Raw genomic sequence first — 21085 nt, forward strand, 5'->3', positions numbered from 1 at the left:
AATTCACTGTGTCAGTATGTCCTCCCAGTCTCAAAAAGCAGTCTATTCAATATCAGTTGCATATATACTTTTATATGCCATTAGTCATATACTTACTAAAGATTTCCCATTTGCTATCTAGAAGAAATCAACATGGTAAGACTGAATACACTGGCAAAGGCCAAGGCAAGAGATCACGGGTTTATTGGGTTTACAATGCAAATTACAGTACATCTTTGCAAAGATTTCAAGGTGGCAACCTACTGAAGCAGGGTGTTACATTATGTCTATAGTCAATAGCTGAGACCAGTAAATTAATACAAGTATGCTAGTATTCAACTGTCTCTCTCCATTTTATACTTCAATGTACTTTGTAGGACAATACTATGCACAAAATTAAGATGAGTTTTCCCAAACAGTTAACTAAAGACAATCCCTCACAGTTGGGCTAAGATACAGTCACACTTCAACAATTTCTCACAGATGTCCTCTGTGGCTTCTTTTACCCACGAGAAGTTCACAATTAATACTAATTATAACATATTTTACTTGCTTGTGTAGGCAAAAAGACTCCTAAGTTTCAACTGGACTACATTTACTGTGGTATCATGAAGGAATATATAAAGGATCATTCCAAGAGAACAGCTGGTTTAGGTCAGCATTGGGTTGCTCTTATGAATATTTTATGGGCTCAACTGACAACTTTTTTTCCTTTTTCTTTTTTTTCCGAGTTGGGGACCGAACCCAGGGTCTTGTGCTTGCTAGGCAAGCGCTCTACCACTGAGCTAAATCCCCAACCCCAACTCACAACTTTTATGTGGCACTTGGAAAGAATTTGACACAAATCAACAACATCTAGGATCTTAGGTGTTTGGGAAAGAGTATTTTGTACTGGATTCTAACCGGTGTGTTAACAGGACAAGATACTTGAGACAGTATGACTCCAGCTATGAGTCAAGGAAAAGAGAAGGGATTATGTTAGGCACATCTAAGTCCCTCTAAAAACAACTGATAAATATGAAAGTCTTCCTTGCAGCTGCATGCAACACTGAGTATCTATTTCAAAATACGCAGTATAGTTCCTGTTCTCACGAAACACTGACGTGACCTTATGCATACTAAGTTACAGTACTTCCTTTCTCTATGTATAAGAAACTGGGAACTCATGAGAACTGATTCTGATCACAAGAGGTTTCTTAACCCCAACCATGCTTCTCCTAGATACCTGGGCCAACATTCTTCACAGTGCACTGCTCTTGGTCCTGCTTCTGGAACTTAAAGGTAAGCATGGCCCAAGAATAGACTCGTCCCGCTGTCTCTGAGCTACTCTTACCATTGAAAGTAAAGGACTCCAGTTAGTTACCTGAACTGTCACAGCAGAGAAGATCAGAATAGTCTCTCACATAATAGATCTGAAATTCTGAGCACTGCCTAAACTGGGTTGTGAAGTTATAGCTTTGATAAATAGAGTATAAATGATTCATCCATGACAGTTTACCACACATCCCTGGTCTTCTAGACCCTCTCCAGTGAGCTTTAGTTTCTTCTATTTGTGCCAAATGGGGTTAGTAATATTCTACATGGTTCCTATATGTTATCGGGTTTTTCTTTTCTTTTTCCTTTTTTAAAATTTATTTTATTCATTTCCATTATAAATGTGATCCCCCTTCCCACTTTCCCTTCTGAAAAACCCCTAACCCAGTCCCATCCCTATGTTTCTATGATGGTGCTCCCTCACCCACCCACCCATTCACTCCCACCTCACTGCACTATCATTCCCCTACACTGGAGCATCAAGCCTCTACAGGATCAAAGGGCTCCCCTCCCATAAATGTCAGATAAGGCAATCCTCTGCAAAATAAGCAGCTGGAGCCATGGGTCCCTCCTGTGTATTGTTTGGATAGTGGTTAATCTTTGGGATCTCTGGGGGATGGGGCATTCGTTTGTTGATACTGCTTTTCTTCTTATGGGGTTTCAAACCCCTTCAGCTTTTTAGTCATTCCTCTAACTACTCCATTGTGGTCTCTTGATCAAATGGTTGGTTGTGAGCTCTGCATCTGTATTGGTCAGGCCCAAGCAGAGCCTCTAAGGGGACAGCTATATCATGTCCCTACAGCTTGCACTTCTTGGCATCAACAATAGTGTCTGGGTTTGATGGCTGCAGATGGGATGGATCAGTAGGTGGGGCAGTCTCTGGATATCCTTTCCTTCAGTCTCTGCTCCATTCTTTGTCCCTGCATTCCCTTTAGACGGGAACAATTCTGTGTTAATATTTTTGAGATGGTTGGGTGACTTCATCCCTAAATCTGGGGCTATGGTGAACCCCTAAATCTGGTCTCTTCAGGTTCTCTCCATTGTTGGGTATTTCAGCTTATGCTATCTCCATTGTGTTCTGGGAGCCTCTTGTTTAACTGGAATCTCGGCCTTTCCAGAGACTACCCAACAGTTCTTCATCCCCATGTCCTTTCAATTTCTTGAACCTCTGTATTTCTCTCCCCATCTCTTCCCACACCTGATCCTGTCCCAATTTTTCCTCCTCTTTCTGCTCCAGGCCCCTTCCATCCTCTCTCTATCTCCCCAGATAATTTTCTTTTCCCTTCTCACTAGGACTGAAAAATACACTCTTGGGTATTCCTTTTTTTGAGCTCCATATAGTGTGTGAGTTGTATCATGGGTATTCCTAGCTTTTTGCCCAAAATTCACTTATATGAGTGCATACCATTTATGTTATTCTGCAACATGGTTACCTCTTTTAGAATGATATTTTCTAGTCCCATCCATTTGCCTGCGACTTTCATGAAGTCATTGTTTTTAGTAGCTGAATAGTACTGTTTTATAAATGTACCATATTTTCTGTATTCCTTCCTCTGCTGAGGGACATCTGAGTTGTTTCCAGCTTCTGGCTATTATAAATAAGACTGATAAGAACATAGTGGAACATGTGTCCTTCTTATATGTTGAAACATCTTTTGGGTATTTACCCAAGAGTTGTATAGCTGGGTCCTCTGGTAGCACTATGTTCAATTTTCTGAGGAAACACCACACTGATTTCCAGAGCTGTTGTACCAGCTTATAATTCCACCAGGAATGGAAGGTGTTCCTCTTTCTTTATAGCCTCACATCATCTGCTGTCACCCTAAGATTTTTTCTTTTCTTTTATTGTATATTTTTATTTGCATTTTGAATATTATCACTTTCCCAGTTTTCCCTCCAGAAACCCCATATCCCATTACCCCTCACCTTGCTTTTTTGATGGCGCTCCCCCACCCTCCCATCAACTACCTCCAGGCTACCTGCACTGGCATTCTCCTATACTGGGACATCAAGACTTCACAGGACCAACTGCCTCTCCTCCCACTGATGCCCTCCAAGGCCTTTCTATGCTACATATGCATTTGGAGCCATGAGTTCACTCAACTTGTACTCTTTGGTTGGTGGTTTAGACCCTGGGAGCTCTGGGAGGTCGGCTTGGTTGATATTGTTGTTCTTCCTATTAGCACAAATTCATAGACTACATGAAGTTCAAGAAGAAGACCAAAGTATGAATGCTTCAATCCCTCTTAGAAGGAGAAACAAAATATTCACAGCAGGAAATACGGAGACAACATGTAGAGAAGAGCCTGAAGGAAAGACCATCCAGAGACTGCCCAACCTGGGGATCCATCCAATATATAGTAATCAGACTCACACACTATTGCAGATGCAAAGAAGTGCAAGCTGACATTGACCTTATATAGCTATCCCTTGAGTGGCTTTGCCAGATCCTGATATATAGACGTGGATGCTTGAAGCCAACCATTATACTGAGCATAGGGTCCCCAGTGGTGGACCTTTGGAGTTGACTTTTAGATCTTATCCATTCTGACTGCTGTGAGGTAGCATCTCAGGGTCATTTTTATTTGCATTTCCCTGATGACTAGGGATGTTGAACACTGCTTTGTCTGCCTCAGCCATTTGACATTTCTCAGTTGAGAATTCTTTGTTTACCTCTGTACCCCGTTTTTTAATAGTATTATTTTGTTCTCTGCATACCTTTTGAGTCCTTTGTATATTTTGGATATTAGCCCTATATTGCATGTAGTTTAGTAAAGGTTGTTTTTGAATTGGCAAGTTATTGTTTTTGTCCTATGGACGGTGTCTCTTGCCTTACAGAAGCATTTCAATTTTGTGAGATCCCATTTGTCAATCATTGGTCTTAGAGCCTAAGCCATTGATATTTTCTTTAGGAAAATTTGCCCTATGCTCATGTGTTCAAGGCACTTTCCCACTTTCTTTTCTATTAGGTTCAGTGTATTTGGCTTTATGTTGAGGTTCTTGATCTACTTGTACTTGAACTTTTTACAGGAGAATAGAATTGATCAATTTGCTTACTTCTTTTTTAATTTTGTATTTGTTTTTATCCTTCAGATTTTATTCCCCTTTCTGTCCACCCTCAGAGTGTTGCACATCCCATACCTCCACCCTTACTCCCTCCGTGCCCCTGTCTTCACAAGGATGTCCCCTCGCCGCCTCCCCACCACCCTAGCAGAACTCTATACTTCCTGGGGCCTCCAGTCTCTTGAGGATTAGGTGCATCTTCTCTGACTAAACCCAGACTGGGGAGTCCTCTGTTGTATATGTGTTGGGGACCTCATCTCAGCTGGTGTATGCGGCCTGGTTGGTGATACAGTGTCTGCCAGCACCATTTGTTGAATATGCTGTCTTTTTCCCCTTGGATACTTTGACTTCTTTGTCAAAGATCAGGTGAATATAGGTATGTGGGTTTAATTCCGGGTCTTCAATTTACTTTATTTATCTATCTGTTTCTATACCAATACCATGCTGTTTTTTATCACTATTGCTATGTAGTACATCTTGAGGTCAGGGATGGTGATTCCCCTTGAAGTTCTCTTGTTGTTGAGAATAGATTTTGCAATCCTTGGTTTGTGGTTTTCCAGAAGAATTTAAGAATTGCTCTTTTTATCTTTCTGAAGAACTGAGTTGGGAATTTTTTGCACCAAAATCAGAATCAGATGGTTATATTGCAGCATTCTCTCAGACCTTCAAAGAAGACCTAATACCAATACTCTTCAAACTACTCCACAAAATTGAAAGCAGTCCCCATGCTCTACTTTGGTTGAGTTGCTATGCCATCTAACCTCGTAGAAGTCTTGGTTTCAAAATTTCCTCATTTCACAATCACTGGACCTAATACTAAAGAAAGGGTTAAGTCCCAATGACGGTTTTTGAACTACGTGAAGTTCTCTGCTTTTTATGGCTTCTGAAACTAATAGTTACATAATATCTTTGTTCTTTTGAAAATCCATGATATCTTTTAAGCCACTCCCTCTTTCTCTCTCTCTCTTCTCTCTCTCTTCTTTCTCTCTCTTTGCCTCTCCATCCACCCACCCACCCAAACACACACACACACACACACACACACACACACATACACACACACACACACACACAAACACACAGCTCATAGTTATCTGTTTGTTGCTATATTTTTAAATACAACTTGCTCAGTCTATATCTTACCTGAACAAGGACTATACCAATAGAAATGTGAAGAATGAGAAACAATATCTCAGTGAAGAAGATTGTACATTGCTGCTGTGTTTTTTTTAAGAAATTGTTCTTAGACATATTTATTTCCTTACATTTCAAATGGTATTCCCTTTCCCAGTTCCCTGTCCATAAACCTGCATCCCTACTGCCTCACACATAAGGGTGCCCCCCCACACTTCCCTTACCACACTCCCTGACATTCCTCTGCACTGGGGAATCCATCGTTGGTAGAGCCAAGGGCTTCCCCTTGCACTGGTGCCCCAACAAGCCTATTCTCTGCTACATAAGCAGTTGGAGCCCTGAGTCAGTCCATGTATAGTCTTTCAGTAGTTGTTTTGTCCCTGGAAGGTCTGATTGGTTGGCATTGTTGTTCTTACGGGGTTGCAAGCCCCGTCATTTCTTTCAATCCTTTCACTAATTCCCCTAGACAGGGTCCTTTTCTCAGTTCAGTGATTTGCTGCTACCATTGACCTCAGTTTCGGACATACTCTGCATGTGTCTCTCAGGAGAGATCTATATCTGGTCCTTTTCAGCATGCATTTTCTAGCTTCATCAATCTTCCCTAGTTTAGGTATATGGGCCACATGTAGGTCAGGCTCTAAATGGTCATTCCTTCAGTCGCTGCTCTGAACTTTGCTTCTATTATCTCCTCCTATGGATAATTTTCTTTTCCATTTCAAGAATGAGTGGGGGCATCTGCATTTTGGTCATCCTTCTTGAGATTCCTGTGATTTGTGTATTGCACGTTGGGTAATTCAAGTCTTTGGGCTAATATCCACTTTTAAATGAGTGCATACCAAGTGTGTTTTTCTGTGATTGGGTTACCACATTCATGATATTTTCTAGTTCATTCCATTTGCCTATGAATTTCATGAAGTCATTGTTTTTGATAGCCGAGTAGTACTCTATTTTGTAGATGTACCACATTTTTTGAATCCATTCCTATGTTGAAGGGTATCTGCGTTTTTGCCAGCTTTGGCTACTGTAAATAAGCCTGCTATGAACATAGTGGAGCATGTGTCTTTGTTGTATGTTGGCGTATCTTTTGGGTAACTGCCAAGGAGTGGTATAGCTGAGCCCTCAGGTAGTGGAATGTCCATTTTCTGAGGAACCTCCAGACTGATTCCAGTTTGTAATCCCAACAACAATGGAGGAGTGTTCCTCTTTCTCCACATCCTCGCCAGTATCTGCTGTCACCTGAGGTTTTTTTTTTTTTTTTTTTTTTTTTTATCTCAGCCATTCTGATTGCTATGAGGTGGAATCTCAGTGTTGTTTTGATTTGCATTTCCCTGATGACTAAGGATGTTGATCCTTTAGGTGCTTTTTGGCCATTCAATAATTCTCAGCTGAGAATGTTTTGTTTAGCTCTGTACTCCCATTTTTAGTAGGGTTATTTGGCTCTCTGCAGTATACCTTCTTAAGCTCTTTGTATATTTTGGATCAGATGTAGGTTGGTAAAGATCTTTTCCCAATCTGTTGGTTGCCATTTTGTCCTGATGACAGTGTCTTTTATCTTACAGAAGCTTTGCAGTTTTTTGAGGTCCCACTTGTTGTTTCTTGATCTTAGCGCATCAGTCATTGTTTTTTTTTTTCAGGAAGTTTTCCTCAGTGACCATACATTTGAGACACTTCCGCAACTTTTCTTCTGTTAGTTTGAGTGTATCTGGCTTGATATGGAGGTCCTTGATCCACATGGACATAAGCTCCGTACAGGGTGATAAGAATGGATTGATTTACATTCTTCTCCATGCTATCCTCTAGTTCAACCAGCAACATTTGTTAAGAATGCTATCTTTTTTCCATTGAGTGATTTTAGCTGCTCTGTCGAATATCAAGTGACCATAGGTGTGTGAGTTCATTTCTGGGTCTTCAATTCTGTTCCAGTGATCTATCTACCTGTCTCTGTACCAATACCATACAGTTTTTATAACTATTGCTCTATAATACTGTTTGAGGTCAGAGATGGTGATTCCCCCAGAAGTTCTCTTATTGTTGAGTACAGTTTTTGCTATCTTGTTTTTTTTATTCCAAATGAATTTGTGGATTGCTCTTTCTATCTCTAAAAAGAATTGAGTAGGAATTTTGATAGAGATTGCATTGAATCTGTACATTGCTTTGGCAAATGGACATTTTTAATATATTAATCCTGGCAATCCAAAAGCATGGGAGATCTTTTCATCTTCTGAGATCTTCCCCAATTTCTTTTTTCAGAAACTTGGAGTTCTTTTCACACACATCTTTCACTTGCATGCTTAAAGTCACTCCTAGATATTTTACATTATTTGATACTATTGTGAAGGGTGTCATTTCCCTATTTTCTTTCTCAGCCTGTTTATCCCTTGAGTAGAGAAGGCTACTGTTTTGTTTGAGTTAATTTTATACCCTGACACTTGGCTGAAGTTGTTTATCAGGTTAAGTAGTTCTCTGATGCTACTTTGGGGGTCACGTATGTATGCTATCATATCTTCTGCAAGGAGTGATAATTTGATTTCTTCCCTTCCAATTTAAATCCCTTTGACCTCCTTTCATTTTCTGATTGCTCTTGCTAGGACGTTGCTTACTATATTAATAAGTAGGGTGAGGGGAGGCATACTTATCTAATCCCTGATTTTAGTGAAAATGCTTCAAATTTCTCTCCATTTAATTTGATGTTAGCTACTGGTTTGCTATATACTGCTTTTACAATGTTTAGAAAGCACCTTTATTTCCTGATCTTTCCAGGTCTTTTCTCATGAATGGCTGTTGAATTGTGTCAAATGATTTCTCAGCATCTAATGAAGTGATCATGTGGTTCTTATCTTTGAGCTTGTTTTTGTAGTGGAGTATGATGATGAATTTCCCTATATTAAACCATCCCTGCATCCCTGGGATCTGGGACGAAGGCTACTTGATCATGAAGTATGATCATTTTTATGTCTTGGTTTCAGTTTGCAAGAATTTTCTTGAGTAGTTTGGGTCAATATTCATAAGGGAAATTGGTCTGAAGTTCTCTTTCTTTGTTGGGTCTTTGTGTGGTTTCAGTTTATGAGCAATTGTAGCTTTCTAGAAGAAATTTGGAAGTGCTCTGTCTGCTTCACTTTTGTGGAATTATTTGGACATTATTTGTATGAGGTCTTCTATGAAGGTATGATAGAATTCTGCATTAAACCCATCTGGTCCTGAGCTCTTTTTGTTTGGGAAATTTTAATAACTGCTTCTATATCTTTAGCAGTTATGGGGTTGTTCAGATGGTTTATTCATTCTTGATTTAACTGTGGTACCCAGAAAATTGTCCATTTCTTTCAGATTGTTCAGTCTTGTTGAATATAATGTTTGTATTAGGATCTGACGATTTTTTAATGTCCTCAGATTCTGTTGTTATGTCTCCATTTTCATTTCTCATTTTGTTAATTTGGATATACTCTCTGTAATCTCTGGTGAGTGTGGCTAAGTGTTTATCTATCTTGTTTGTTTACTCAAAGAACCAGTTCCTGATTTTGTTGATTATTTGTATAGTTCTTCTTGTTTCTACTTGGTTGACTCCAGCACTGAGGTTCATTATTTCCTCAATTCTACTCCTCTTTTGTTTATTTATTTCTTTTTGTTCTATAGCTTTCAGGTGCACTGTCAAGCTGCTGACATATGCTCTCTCTTGTTCCTTTTTGCAGACACTCAGAGCTATGAGTTTTTCTCTTAGCACCACTTTCATCGTGTCCCATAATTTTGGGCATGTTGTATCTTCATTTCCATTAAATTCTAAGAAGTCTTTAATTTCTTTCTTTATATCTTCCTTGACCAATTTGTCATTCAGTAGAGTGTTGGTCACCTTCCATGTACATGTGGGATTTCTTCTCATTATTGTTTTTATTAAAGACTATTAATAGTCTGTGATGATCTGATAGGATGCATGGGAATATTTCTAGCTCCTGTATCTGTGGAAGCCTGCTTTGTGGCTGATAACATAGTCAATTTTGAAGAAGGTACCAGGAGGTGCTGAGAAGAAGATATATCCTTTTGTTTTAGGATGGATTGTTCTATAAATACCTGTTAAATTCATTTGGTTCATAACTTCCGTTAGTCTCTTCATGTCTCTGTTTAATTTCTGTTTCCATGATCTGTCCATTGATCAGAGATGGGTGTTGAAATCTCCTATTATTATTGTGAGAGTTGCAGTGTGTGCTTTGGGTTTTAGTAAGGTTTCTTTCATGAATGTAGGTGCCCTTGCATTTGGAGTATAGATATTTAGGATTGAGAATTCTTCCTGTTGGATGTTTCTTTTGATGGATATGAAGCTTTCTTCCTTATTTTTTAGTGACTTTTGGTTAGAAGTCTATTTTATTCAATATTAGATTGGTGACTCTAGCTTGTTTCTTTGGGCCATTTCCTTGGAAAGTTGTTTTCCAGCCATTTACTCTGAGGCAGTTACTGTCTTTGTCACTGAGGTGTGTTTCCTTAATGCAGCGAAATGCTGGGTCCTCTTTACATAGCCAATCTGTTAGTCTATGTCTTTTTATTGGGGAATTGTGTCCATTGATGTTGAGAGATAGTAAGGAATAGTGATTGTTGCTTCATGTTATTTTTGTTGTTAAAGGTGGAATTATATTTGTGTCTCTCTTTTGGTTTCATTACAAAAAGATTTTACTATTGCTTTCTTTAGTTTCTCTCCTTGTGTTGAAGTTTTCCATCCATTATACTTGGTATGGCTGGATTTGAAGATATTGTTTAAATTTGGTTTTGTGATGGCATATCTTGGTATCTTCATCTACGTTAATTGAGAGTTTTCCTGGATACAGTAGCTTGGGCTGATATTTGTGTTTTATTAGGGTCTGTATGACATCTCTCCAGGATCTTCTGGGTTTCATAGTCTCTGTGAGAAGGCTAGTGTAATTCTTGGTTCTTTTTTTTTTTTTTTCGGAGATGGGGACCGAACCCAGGGCCTTGCGCTTCCTAGGCAAGCGCTCTACCACTGAGCCAAATCCCCAACCCCCAAGCTAGTGTAATTCTTATAGGTCTGCCTTTATATGTCACTTGACCTTTTCCCTTTACTGCTTTTAATATTCTTTATTTGTTTTGTGCATTTGGTGCTTTGACTATTATTTGAAGGGATGAATTTCTTTTCTTGTCCAATCTATTTGGAGGTAGGTTTCTTGTATACTTATGGGCATCTCTTACTTTAGGTTAGGAAAGTTTTCTTCTAGAATTTTGTTGAATATATTTACTGGCCCTTTAAGTTGGGAGTCTTCACTTTTTTCTATACCTACTATTTTTAGGTTTGAACTTCTCATTTTGTGCTGGATTTCTTTGATATTTTGGGCTATGAGCTTTTTGCATTTTACATTATTTTTGACAGTTGTGTCAACATTTTCTATGGTATCTTCTGCCCCTGGCATTCTCTCTCCTGTCTCTTGTATTCGGTTTGTGATGCTTGTGTCTATGACTCCTTGTCTTTTCCTTAGGTTTTCTATATCCAGGGTTGTCTCTCTTTGTGCTTTCTTTGTTGTTTCAATTTCCATTTTTAAATCCTGAACAGTTTTGTTCAATTCCTTCACATGTTTTGTTGTTTTTTCCTGTAGTTCTTTCAGGAATTTTTGTGTTTCCTCTTTAAGGGCTTCTACTTGTTTACTTGTGTTTTCCTGCATTTCTTTAAGGGGGTTCTTTATGTCTTTCTTAAAGTCCTCCATTATTATCATAAAATGTGATTTTACATCTGGATTTTGTTTTTCTGGTGTGTTTGAATATCCAGTAGTTTCTTTGGTGGGAGACCTGGGCTCTGATGATGCCAAGTAGTCGTCGTTTCTGTTGTTTAGGTTCCTGCACTTGCCTGTAGCCATTGGCTTGCCTCTGGTGTTTGCTTGTCTTGCTTTTTCTGAGAGTCACTTGACCCTCCTATAGGCCTCTGTGTCAGGACTCCTGTAGAATTGTTTTCCTGTTTCCTTTCAGCATTTTCTGAGAGCAGGTGCTCTGATTTCAGTTGTGTACGTGTACCTGGTGACTGTCTTCCAGCTCTGGGCATGAGAAATAATCAGAAAATACTTGCATCTGATTGCTCCTAGCTCCTTGCACCCAGAGGGCATAGTTGGCCCTAGGTGATTCCCTCTTGGGTTTGGAATGTGGGCAGATGGTAGTTTCCTTTGACTTCTCATGAGTGTCCACACTTCTGAGGATCCAGCTCTGTCCCTCAGGGGATTTGGTTTCAGGCAGCTGTTTGGCTGGTTCAGTTCGGTCCTGGGCACAGATCAAAACCACAGGTACTGGCAGCTGTCTGTTCCTCTATTCCTGTATCCAGAGGCACTGTGCAGTTTCCCCTTGGACCAGGGATGTGGGCGAAGGTGTGCAGAAGTGGCTATCTGTTCTGCGGTCTCAGGATGTCTGCACTTCTGGGTGCTGTGTTCTTTTTATGGAGTATTTTCCAGCCACACGTTGCTTGACTAATGTCTCTCTCACACAAGTATCTGTCTTCCTCCAGGCACCAGGGCAAACAGGACTGATAGCAAATTAAAAATTCTAAACTGTGATATGTACCACAACTTCTGCCCTTATAGGTTGAATTATTTTATAAAATTGCTTCAGTCCTAGGAAGAGGTTTAGCAAAATTATCATGCTTTGAGTTTCAAATATGTCAAATCTTTTTGTGTTGAAAACTTTTAAACTGTTACAACGATTGAGATTTTAGAATGTAAGGTTTAAGAGGATAGAAGGTAAAAATGACATGTTTTTGAATGCAAGACGTAGCCCACATTTATTCTTCTCACTAAGCATTTTCTGCCAGTATGAGATAAGCAACATTTTTTTTTTCTATCACACATCATCATTATGATCAGGTTCTATCTAAAATGGAACAGTCAGTCATCAGAATGCTTAACTCTGAAACAATGAGCCAGAGGAAATACTAATTCACTTGAATTTCTATTTCCAGTTATTTTTCAATTGAACTAAAAGCTAATTCAGCAATCAATTATTATATCCAGATTCCCATCTGTATCTAGAGCTAGACATAGTTTAATAAACTGTACCTAGCTCTATGTCTCTGTGCAGATCATACGATGTCAGTTGAAAGTGTCATGACTCAGAAAACTAACTGAAAAATTACAATTTAATGTTATGACATTTGCATGTGATATTGTGGGAAGCACTCCTACATCATGTGGAAAAATGACTCAAGTTAATGTTCTTTTCACACAGACACAAATACAGAAAAAGAGAATCAGATTCACCAACACTAATTGCAATGTTTAGAGCTGTATTTTGGAATGAATCTGTCTGACAGAGGTCATGAGATTAGCAATCACTCTTCCCAGAAACTTTGATCAATCCCATGAGCTTTTGTGTGAAGAGAGGAGAGACTAGATGATTTTCTTTAGCTGAACTCTTCATCATCATATGCAAACAGCTTTCTTGAAAATGTCATTCTCATGGGAAATTTGGTTTATTTTCTTTTACTATTCTGGGGCCTTGAATGTTCTTGTCAATGTTCTTCTGCCAAGGTTGGACAGTGACCCAGAAACCCCTGTGCTAGTATCCTGAGATTTCTGTGCACTCAGAATGGAGGACCTGAAGATTTATCTGACCTTCAACAACCCAACCAGCATCAAGTCAGAAGCAATTCACTAGTTTGGACAGTACAAGAGCACTGCAGCCTGGGCTTTGGGCATGGAAGAGTGAAGGTGAAGGGCATTGTACCAAGCATAGTTGTTGTAAAGATTCCAGTTAGTCCCCTTGTACCAGGTAAACTGTAATAACTGGATAGTTCCACTACCTATGATTGCGCACATCCATGCAAACAAAATTAGTTGAGATTCTCAAATCCCCTTTGTAAATGAAATTGCACAGATATCTAAATACTTAGTTTAGTTTTCAGTACCTTCATCCCAGATAGGCAATGTTATAGACCCTCCCTTGATGAGTTCTTTAATTTCAATAATTGGGGCCTGAAAGTGCTGCTGGTCAGTGTTTTATAAAGTTCTTTGTGTTAGATGAGGTGGGTCCTGGGCACATGTCATTGATATTCAGAATTTCCCATATTTACCATTGTATCCTTATAGAATTAAATCTACCATCTAATAAAAACATTGTTGTATTTTTGGTTATTCATTATGATAGTGAATCTATGCTAATACAAATATTGCAGAGGCATCGATATCACACATACATTATTTCTAGATCTACTAGAAAACAAGCTTTAATACTGGTTTTCTACTCTGTGTTCCACATTATAAATTACAGTGCTAAATAAAATTTTAAGTTGTAACATTGTTTTTCTTTATTATAAGTTAATAAAATTTTAAGATTTGTTTCCTTCTAACGTTTGTTGTTTTATGTTATCTTAGTCCAGAAGCTAATAAGACTTTTTGATGTCTATGCTATTTTGACACAAATATTTTAGGCTATAAATTTGGTATATTGTTTTGGTATTTTCAATTGGAAAAAATTATAGAATTTTGACAATATTAGTTTCTGTGTAAAAACTTACGCCAAAATAAAAATTGCTGCATAGGCTTACACAATATGTTAGTGTCTCATCAGTTAGCAACCTAATAGTATGTCCATGTATACTAGAACTGGCATTAGTTTATTAGATAAAGTTTTAACATCTCAAAATTCCTTTTGCTTTTGGCTTCAATTATGTAGGGAAGCTGAGTTTCTCCATCAGATATAACAATAATAGGCATAATAGTGACTATATAGGCTGAGGTTATCCCTCATGCTTCTCATCAGCTACTGATGTAGACCTGATCTAAGGTTTTTGGATGCCACCAAGGTGGAAGATTAGAGACAGCATTACCCAAAAACAAAGTGGAAACTCTGGACTCAGCATACTCTATCAAAATTTAGAAACCATTATACAGCCAAAAGTTATATTGTCTTTCACTACTATGCTCTATGAATCTTTTATTTTGGCCAAAGGAAGCTCACTAGCATTCCCTGCAATGCAGGTATCATCATAATGAGCTGAGAGTGATTCCTTAGTGTTGTATGTAGAATCCATATTTTTATTTAAATTCTGGATGCATTTCCTCTATTTGATGAACACACAATTTCACTGAACTGAATGCCATCATTTCTGAATGAGTTGTGTATATATTACCTTGCAGGATCTTGAAAGAGATGAATCATGTTCGTTTTTGCTTTCAGCCTTTGATTAGTAGTGTGCTGTTGTGCAGTTGTATTATAATGTGTGTTAGTGTGATTCTCTCTGAGTTTATATCAGGTGAATTAGTTTACAATGTTAGATTTATATTTCTATTTTTTCAAAATAGAAAGATTTGAGACAATATTTTATAAATAATATGCCCACAATCCAAATTATTTTCCCTACTTTTGACCATTTTCCCTAAACTTCTAAGTAATGGTATTGTAACCAATTCTATATTTGTATTTTTTCATAAAAGATCAAATCCTTCTCTATACTTTGTAAATTGAATATTTAACTTACCACACATCTTGACTTTCCAACACCGTTTTGTTCCTGCTTACAGGTTCTCTCCGTTTTGTTTTCTTATTTTGCTATTCAGACACCATTTTCTTTACTGCTTTTCCATACTTTCCCTTTGCTCTTTTCATATTTTAATGAGGATTGTATCATTTTGGTCAGGTAGTATAGTACAGTGAATGCAGTACAGTACAGTCTTTCCAAATCATCAAAGTCCAGGCAAGAAGAGGTCAGGACTGTCAGAGTCATGAGAGTCAGAGTTACTGAGAAAATGGTGCAGTGATGGGAAGACAAAGACAGGAGAGTACACCTAGGAAACCACAAGGACAGAGTCTGAGTGTCCTGGACACTGGGGATATGTCACCCCTTGTTCATTGCCTTGACTCACTGAATTTGAACTTCTGAAACACAGGATAAAATATTAAATGCCTGTTTTGTAAAGCCACTATCTTTATAGGAAGCTATTATATCAAAGTTGATATTAATATAATTCAGGGGCCAGAGAGTTCCAGAGGGCATATTATATTATATATAAAATGATATGAAAATATATTATATTTGATGGGTAAATATAAACGAAGTTCGTATTTCCTTTTTGGATAACATTACTCAATCATAAAACCTTAATTATATCATATATGTGATGGCCAGTTTAGTATCTATATCCCCCCTTGCTACTAATCTTGGCTAAGTTCCCCCTCTCTGATTTCTGGGCATTTCCATTAATATGTTTCTGCCTTATCCCTCAAATGCCTCCCCCAATTCCAGTCTTTCTCTACATGGACTGACCCTGGACTCTGACCTCATAGGTAGCAATGAATAGCCTAGTAAGATCACCAGTGGAAGGGGAAGCACTTGGTCCTGCTAAGATTGAACCCCCAGTGAACATGATTGTTGGGGGGAGGGCGGCAATGGGGGGAGGATGAGGAGGGAAACACCCATAAAGAAGGGGAGAGGGGGGGTTAGGGGGATGTTGGCCCAGAAACCGGGAAAGGAAATAACACTAGAAATGTAAATAAATACTCAAGTTAATAAAAAAAAAAGAAAAGAAAAAAGAAATGTTCAACATCCTTAATCATCAGGGAAATGGAAATCAAAAGGACACTGAGATTCCATCCCATACCAATCAGAATGGCAAATATCAAAAACTCAAGTGTCAGCACATGCTGGTGATGGTACAGAGCAAGGCGAGCACTCCTTCTCTGCTGGTGAGAGTGCAAACTTATGCAACCACTTTTGAAATCAATTTGTTGGTTTCTCAGAAAATTGGGAATAGGTCTACCCCAGGAGCCAGCTATATCTCTGGGCATATATCCAAGAGATGCTCCATGATTCTACAGGGATACTTGCTTAATTATGTTTGCAGCAACTTAATTCATAATAGCCCGAAACTGGACACAACCCAGATGTCCCTCAACTTAAGAATGGATAAAGAAAATGTAGAACATTTAAATGGAATTCTATTCAGCTATTAAGAACAAAGACATCATGAAATTTGCAGGCAAATGGATGGAACTTGAGAATATCATCCTGAGTGAGGTATCCCAGACTCGGGAAGACACATATGCTGTGTACTCACTTATAAGTGGACATTAGCCATAAAATACAGGACAACTATGCTATAATCTACAGACCCAAAGAAACTGAGTAATAAGGAGGGCCCAAAGGAGGGCTCATGTATCTCACTCAGAAGCCGAAACAAAATAGCCACTGGAAGTAGATGAAGAGAGGAAATTGGGTGGGAGAGGGGTGAATAGGGGAATGGGGATAATGATCAGGTGTTGGGGAAGAGGTTGGAAGAGGGTTGGGAGTGAGAATGGAAATTGTTGGGGGGCATGTCTCGGACTTGCTGGAGGCCTGGATAGGGGAAGCTACAGGAAGTCTATGGGGTGACCCTAGCTGAGATTACTACCAGCAGGGGATATAGAGACTGAAGTAGCTAACTCTTAAAGCCTACAGGACTTCCAATAGAAGGAGGGACAAACAATCCACCCACAAAATCTTTAACCTAAAATTTGTCCTGTCTATAAGATATACAGAGATAAAGATGGAGCAGAGACTGAGGGAACAGCCAACCAATGACTGCCCCAACTTGAGACCCATCCTATGGGAGAGAGCCAACCCCTGACACTATTAATGATACTCCACATGCTTGCAGGTAGGAGTCTAGCATAACTGTCTCCTGAGAGGCTTCATTCCACAGCAGATGGAAGCAGATTCTAGGATCCACAGCAAGTATCAGGGGAAATTCAGGGAGTCTTGTGGAAGAGATGGAGATAGAATTAAATGAAGCCGAGAGGACAAGAACATCACAAGACCTACAGAGTCAACTAACCAGTGCCCATGGGAGCTCACAGTGATTGAACCATCAACCAAAGAGCATTTAGGGGCTGGACCTAGTATGACATATGTAGCAGATATGCAGCTTGGTCTTCATGAGGGTCTTATAACAATTGGAGTAGGGGCTGTCTCTGTGTCTGTTGACTGCCACTGGATCCCCTTCCCCTACCTGTACAGCCTGGTTGGGCCTTAGTGGCAGAAGTTGTGTTTAATGCCTCTGGGAGTAAATAGATGTCCCAGGGTGGGCTGGTACCCAAGGAAGGCACCTTCTCTGAGGAGAAGGGAGGGGGTAATTGGGGCAGAGATTTGAAAGGGTGGGAGTGGGGGAAGAAGAGGGGGAGCTGCAAACAGGATGTAGAGTGAATAAAAAATAAATTATTGGAAAAAATTATATATAAAATGATATGAATATACATTATAATATATTTGATAGGTAAATTTAAACAAAGTTCTTATTTCCTTTTTTGGATCAGATTATTCAATCATAAAATCTAAATTACATCATATATGTGATGGCCAGTTTAGGATCTATATCCCCCCTTGCTAGTAATCTTGGCTCAGTTCTCCCTCCCTGATTCCTGGGTATTTCCATTCATATGTTTCTACCTCATCCCTCAAATGCTTAACTCCATTCCAGTCTTTCTCCCAATATCCCTTTTTCTTCAGCCGCCATATCCCTCCTGTTCCCATACTCATGCCATGAACCCCTACTCCCATTTCTCTCAAATTTATTCTGTTTACCCAACCTGGGAGATTCATGTGTCACCCTTTGAGTCTTTCTTTCTACTTAGTCTGTCTGGGTCTTTGGATTGTAGCATGATTATAAATTATTTTTCAGATAAAGTCCACTTATAATACAATACATATTATGTTTGTATTTCGATGTTTGGGTTTCCACAATAAGATTATTTTTTTTCGTTTTTTTTTCCATCCCATTTCGGCCATTCATTTTCTCCTTAAGGACACTTATAATTTTCATAAAGATGATTTTAAGATCGTTTTCTATTTTTTTCTTTTTTCTTCTTTATTAATTTGAGTATTTCTTATTTACATTTCAATTGTTATTTCCCTTACTGTCCCCGGCCCAACACAACCATAAACCCTCCCCCTCCCCTTCTCTATGGGTGTTCCCCTACCCATCCACCCCCTATTACTGCCCTTCCTCCAACAATCACGTTCACTGGGGGTTCAGTCTTGGCAGGACCAAGGGTTTCCCCTTCCAACTCGTGCTCTTAGTAGGCTATTCATTGCTACCTATGAGGTTGGAGCCCAGGGTCAGTCCATGTATAGTCTTTGGGTAGTGACTTAGTCCCTCGAAGCTCTGGTTGGTTGGCATTGTTGTTCATACAGGGGCAAAAGCTCCTTCAAGCTCTTTCAGTCCTTTCTAAGATTCCTTCAACGGCTGTCCCGTTCTCAGTTCAGTGGTTTAATGATGGCCTTCACTTACGTATTTGCTGTATTCTGGCTGTGTCTCTCAGGGGAGATCTACATCCAGTTCCTGTCAGCATGCCCATCTTTGCTTCACCCATCTTATGTAGTTTAGTGGCTGCATATGTATTGGCCACATGTGGGGAATGCTCCGAATGGGTGTTCCTTCTGCCTCTGTTCTAAACTTTGCCTCCCTATTCCCTCCCAAGGGTATTCTTGTTCCCCTTTTAAAGAAGGAGTGAAGCATTCACATTTTGGTCATCTTTCTTGAGTTTCATGTGTTCTGTGCATCTAGGGTAATTCGAGCATTTTGGCTAGTATCCACTTATCTATGATCGCATATCATGTGTGTTTTTCTGTGATTGGGTTACCTCACTCAGGATGATATTTTCCAGTTCCATGCATTTGCCTATGAATTTCATAAAGTACTTGTTTTTGATAGCTGAGTAATATTCCTTTGTGTAGATATAGCACATTTTCGGTATCCATTCCTGTTGAAGGGCATCTGGGTTCTTTCCAACTTCTGGCTCTTATAAATTAGGCTGCTATGAACATAGTGGAGCAGGTGTCTTTATTATATGTTGGGGAATCTTTTGGTTATATGCCCAAAAGAGGTATAGCTGGGTCCTCTGGTACTTAGTTCAATGTCCAATTTTCTGAGGAAACTCTAGACTGATTTCCAGAATGGTTGTACCAGTCTGCAATCCCACCAACAATGGAGGAGTGTCCCTCTTTCTCCACATCCTTGCCAGCATTTGCTGTCACCTGAGTTTTTGATCTTAGCCATTCTCACTGGTGTGAGGTTGAATTTCAGGGTGTTTGATTTGCATTTCCCTTATGACTAAACATGTTGAACTTTCTTTAGGTGTTTGTCAGGCATTATGCATTCCTCAGCTGTGAATTCTTTGTTTAACTCTGAACCCCATTTTTAATAGGATTATTTGTCTCCCTGCAGTCTACCTTCTTGACTTCATTGTATATTTTGGGTATAAGCCCCCTCTCAGTTTTAGGATTCATAAAGATCTTTTCCCAATCTGTTGGTTGTCATTTTGTCCTAACAACAGTGTCCTTTGCCTTACAGAAGCTTTGCAGTTTTATGAGATCCCATTTGTCAATTGTTGATTTTAGAGCATAAGCCATTGATGTTTTGTCCAGGAAAATTTCTCCAGTGCCCATGTGTTCAAAATGCTTCCTGATTTTTCTTCTATAAGTTTGAGTGTATCTGCTTTGATGTGAGGTCCTTGATCCACTTGGACTTATGCTTTGTACAGGGTGATAAGCATGGATCAATCTGCATTCTTCTACATGCAACCTCCAGTTGAACCATCACCATTTGCTGAAAATGCGATCTTTTTTCCATTGGATGGTTTTGGCTCCTTTGTCAAAAATTAAGTGACCATAGGTGTTTAGGTTCATTTCTGGGTCTTCAATTCTATTCGACTGGTCTATCTGTCTGTCTCTGTACCAATACCATACAGTTTTTCTAACTGTTGCTCTGCAATACTGCATGAGTTCAGGGATAGTGATTCCCCCAGAATTCCTTTAACTGTTGAGGATAGTTTTAGCTATCCTGGGTTTTTTGTTATTCCAGATGAATTTGCAAATTGTTCTGTCTAACTCTCTGAATAATTCGATTGGTATTTTGATGGGGATTGCCTTGAATCTGTAGATTGCTTTTAGTAAAATGGCCCTTTTTACTATATTAATCCTGCCAATACATGAGCATGGGAGTTCTTTCCATCTTCTGAGGTCTTCTTCAATTTCTTTCTTCAGGGGCTTGAAGTTCTTATCATACAGATCTTTTACTTGCTTGGTTAAAGTCACACCGAGGTATTTTATATCATTTGGGACTATTATGAAGTGTGTCGTTTCCCTAATTTCTTTCTCGGCTGGTTTCTCTTTTGTGTAGAGGAAGGCTACTGATTTATTTTATTTTATTTTATACCCAGTCATTTTGCTGTACTTGTTTATCAGGTTTAGAAGTCTTCAGGTGGAACTTTTGGGATCACTTAAACAAACTATCATATCATCTGCAAATAGTGATATTTTGACTTCTTCTTTTCCAATCTGTATCCTTTAATCTCCTTTTGTTGTCTGATTGCTCTGGCTAGAAATTCAAGAACTACATTGAATAAGTAGGGAGAGAGTGGGTAGCCTTGTCTAGTCCCTGATTTTAGTGGGATTGCTTCATGTTTCTCTCCATTTAGTTTAATGTTAGTGACTGGTTTGCTGTATATGGCTTTTACTATGTTTAGGTATGGGCCTTGAATTCCTATTCTTTCCAGGACTTTTATCATGAAGGGGTGTTGAATTTTGTCAAATGCTTTCTCAGCATCTAATGCAATGATCATGTGGTTTTGTTCTTTTTGTTTGTTTACA

At 39.0% G+C, this 21085-nt stretch overlaps 1 protein-coding gene across 2 annotated transcripts in view; it reads left to right on the forward strand.

The window, feature by feature from the left end:
• The first annotated feature begins 1153 nt into the window (after positions 1-1153).
• The window catches only part of LOC148006665 (signal-regulatory protein beta-2-like), a 63547-nt gene continuing 43615 nt past the window's right edge, over positions 1154-21085 (forward strand). For both annotated transcript variants that reach the window (XR_015674313.1, XM_087640145.1), the window contains exon 1: positions 1154-1260. Coding sequence is in view for 1 of the 2 variants with exons in the window: in XM_087640145.1 (XP_087496271.1) it covers positions 1188-1260 (73 nt within the window). In the remaining variant the exon portion in view is untranslated. The remainder of the gene's footprint in view (positions 1261-21085) is intronic.

The sequence above is a fragment of the Rattus norvegicus genome, chromosome 2 (genome assembly GCF_021556685.1).
Source record: "Rattus norvegicus strain SHRSP/BbbUtx chromosome 2, alternate assembly SHRSP_T2T, whole genome shotgun sequence".
Lineage (NCBI taxonomy): Eukaryota > Metazoa > Chordata > Mammalia > Rodentia > Muridae > Rattus > Rattus norvegicus.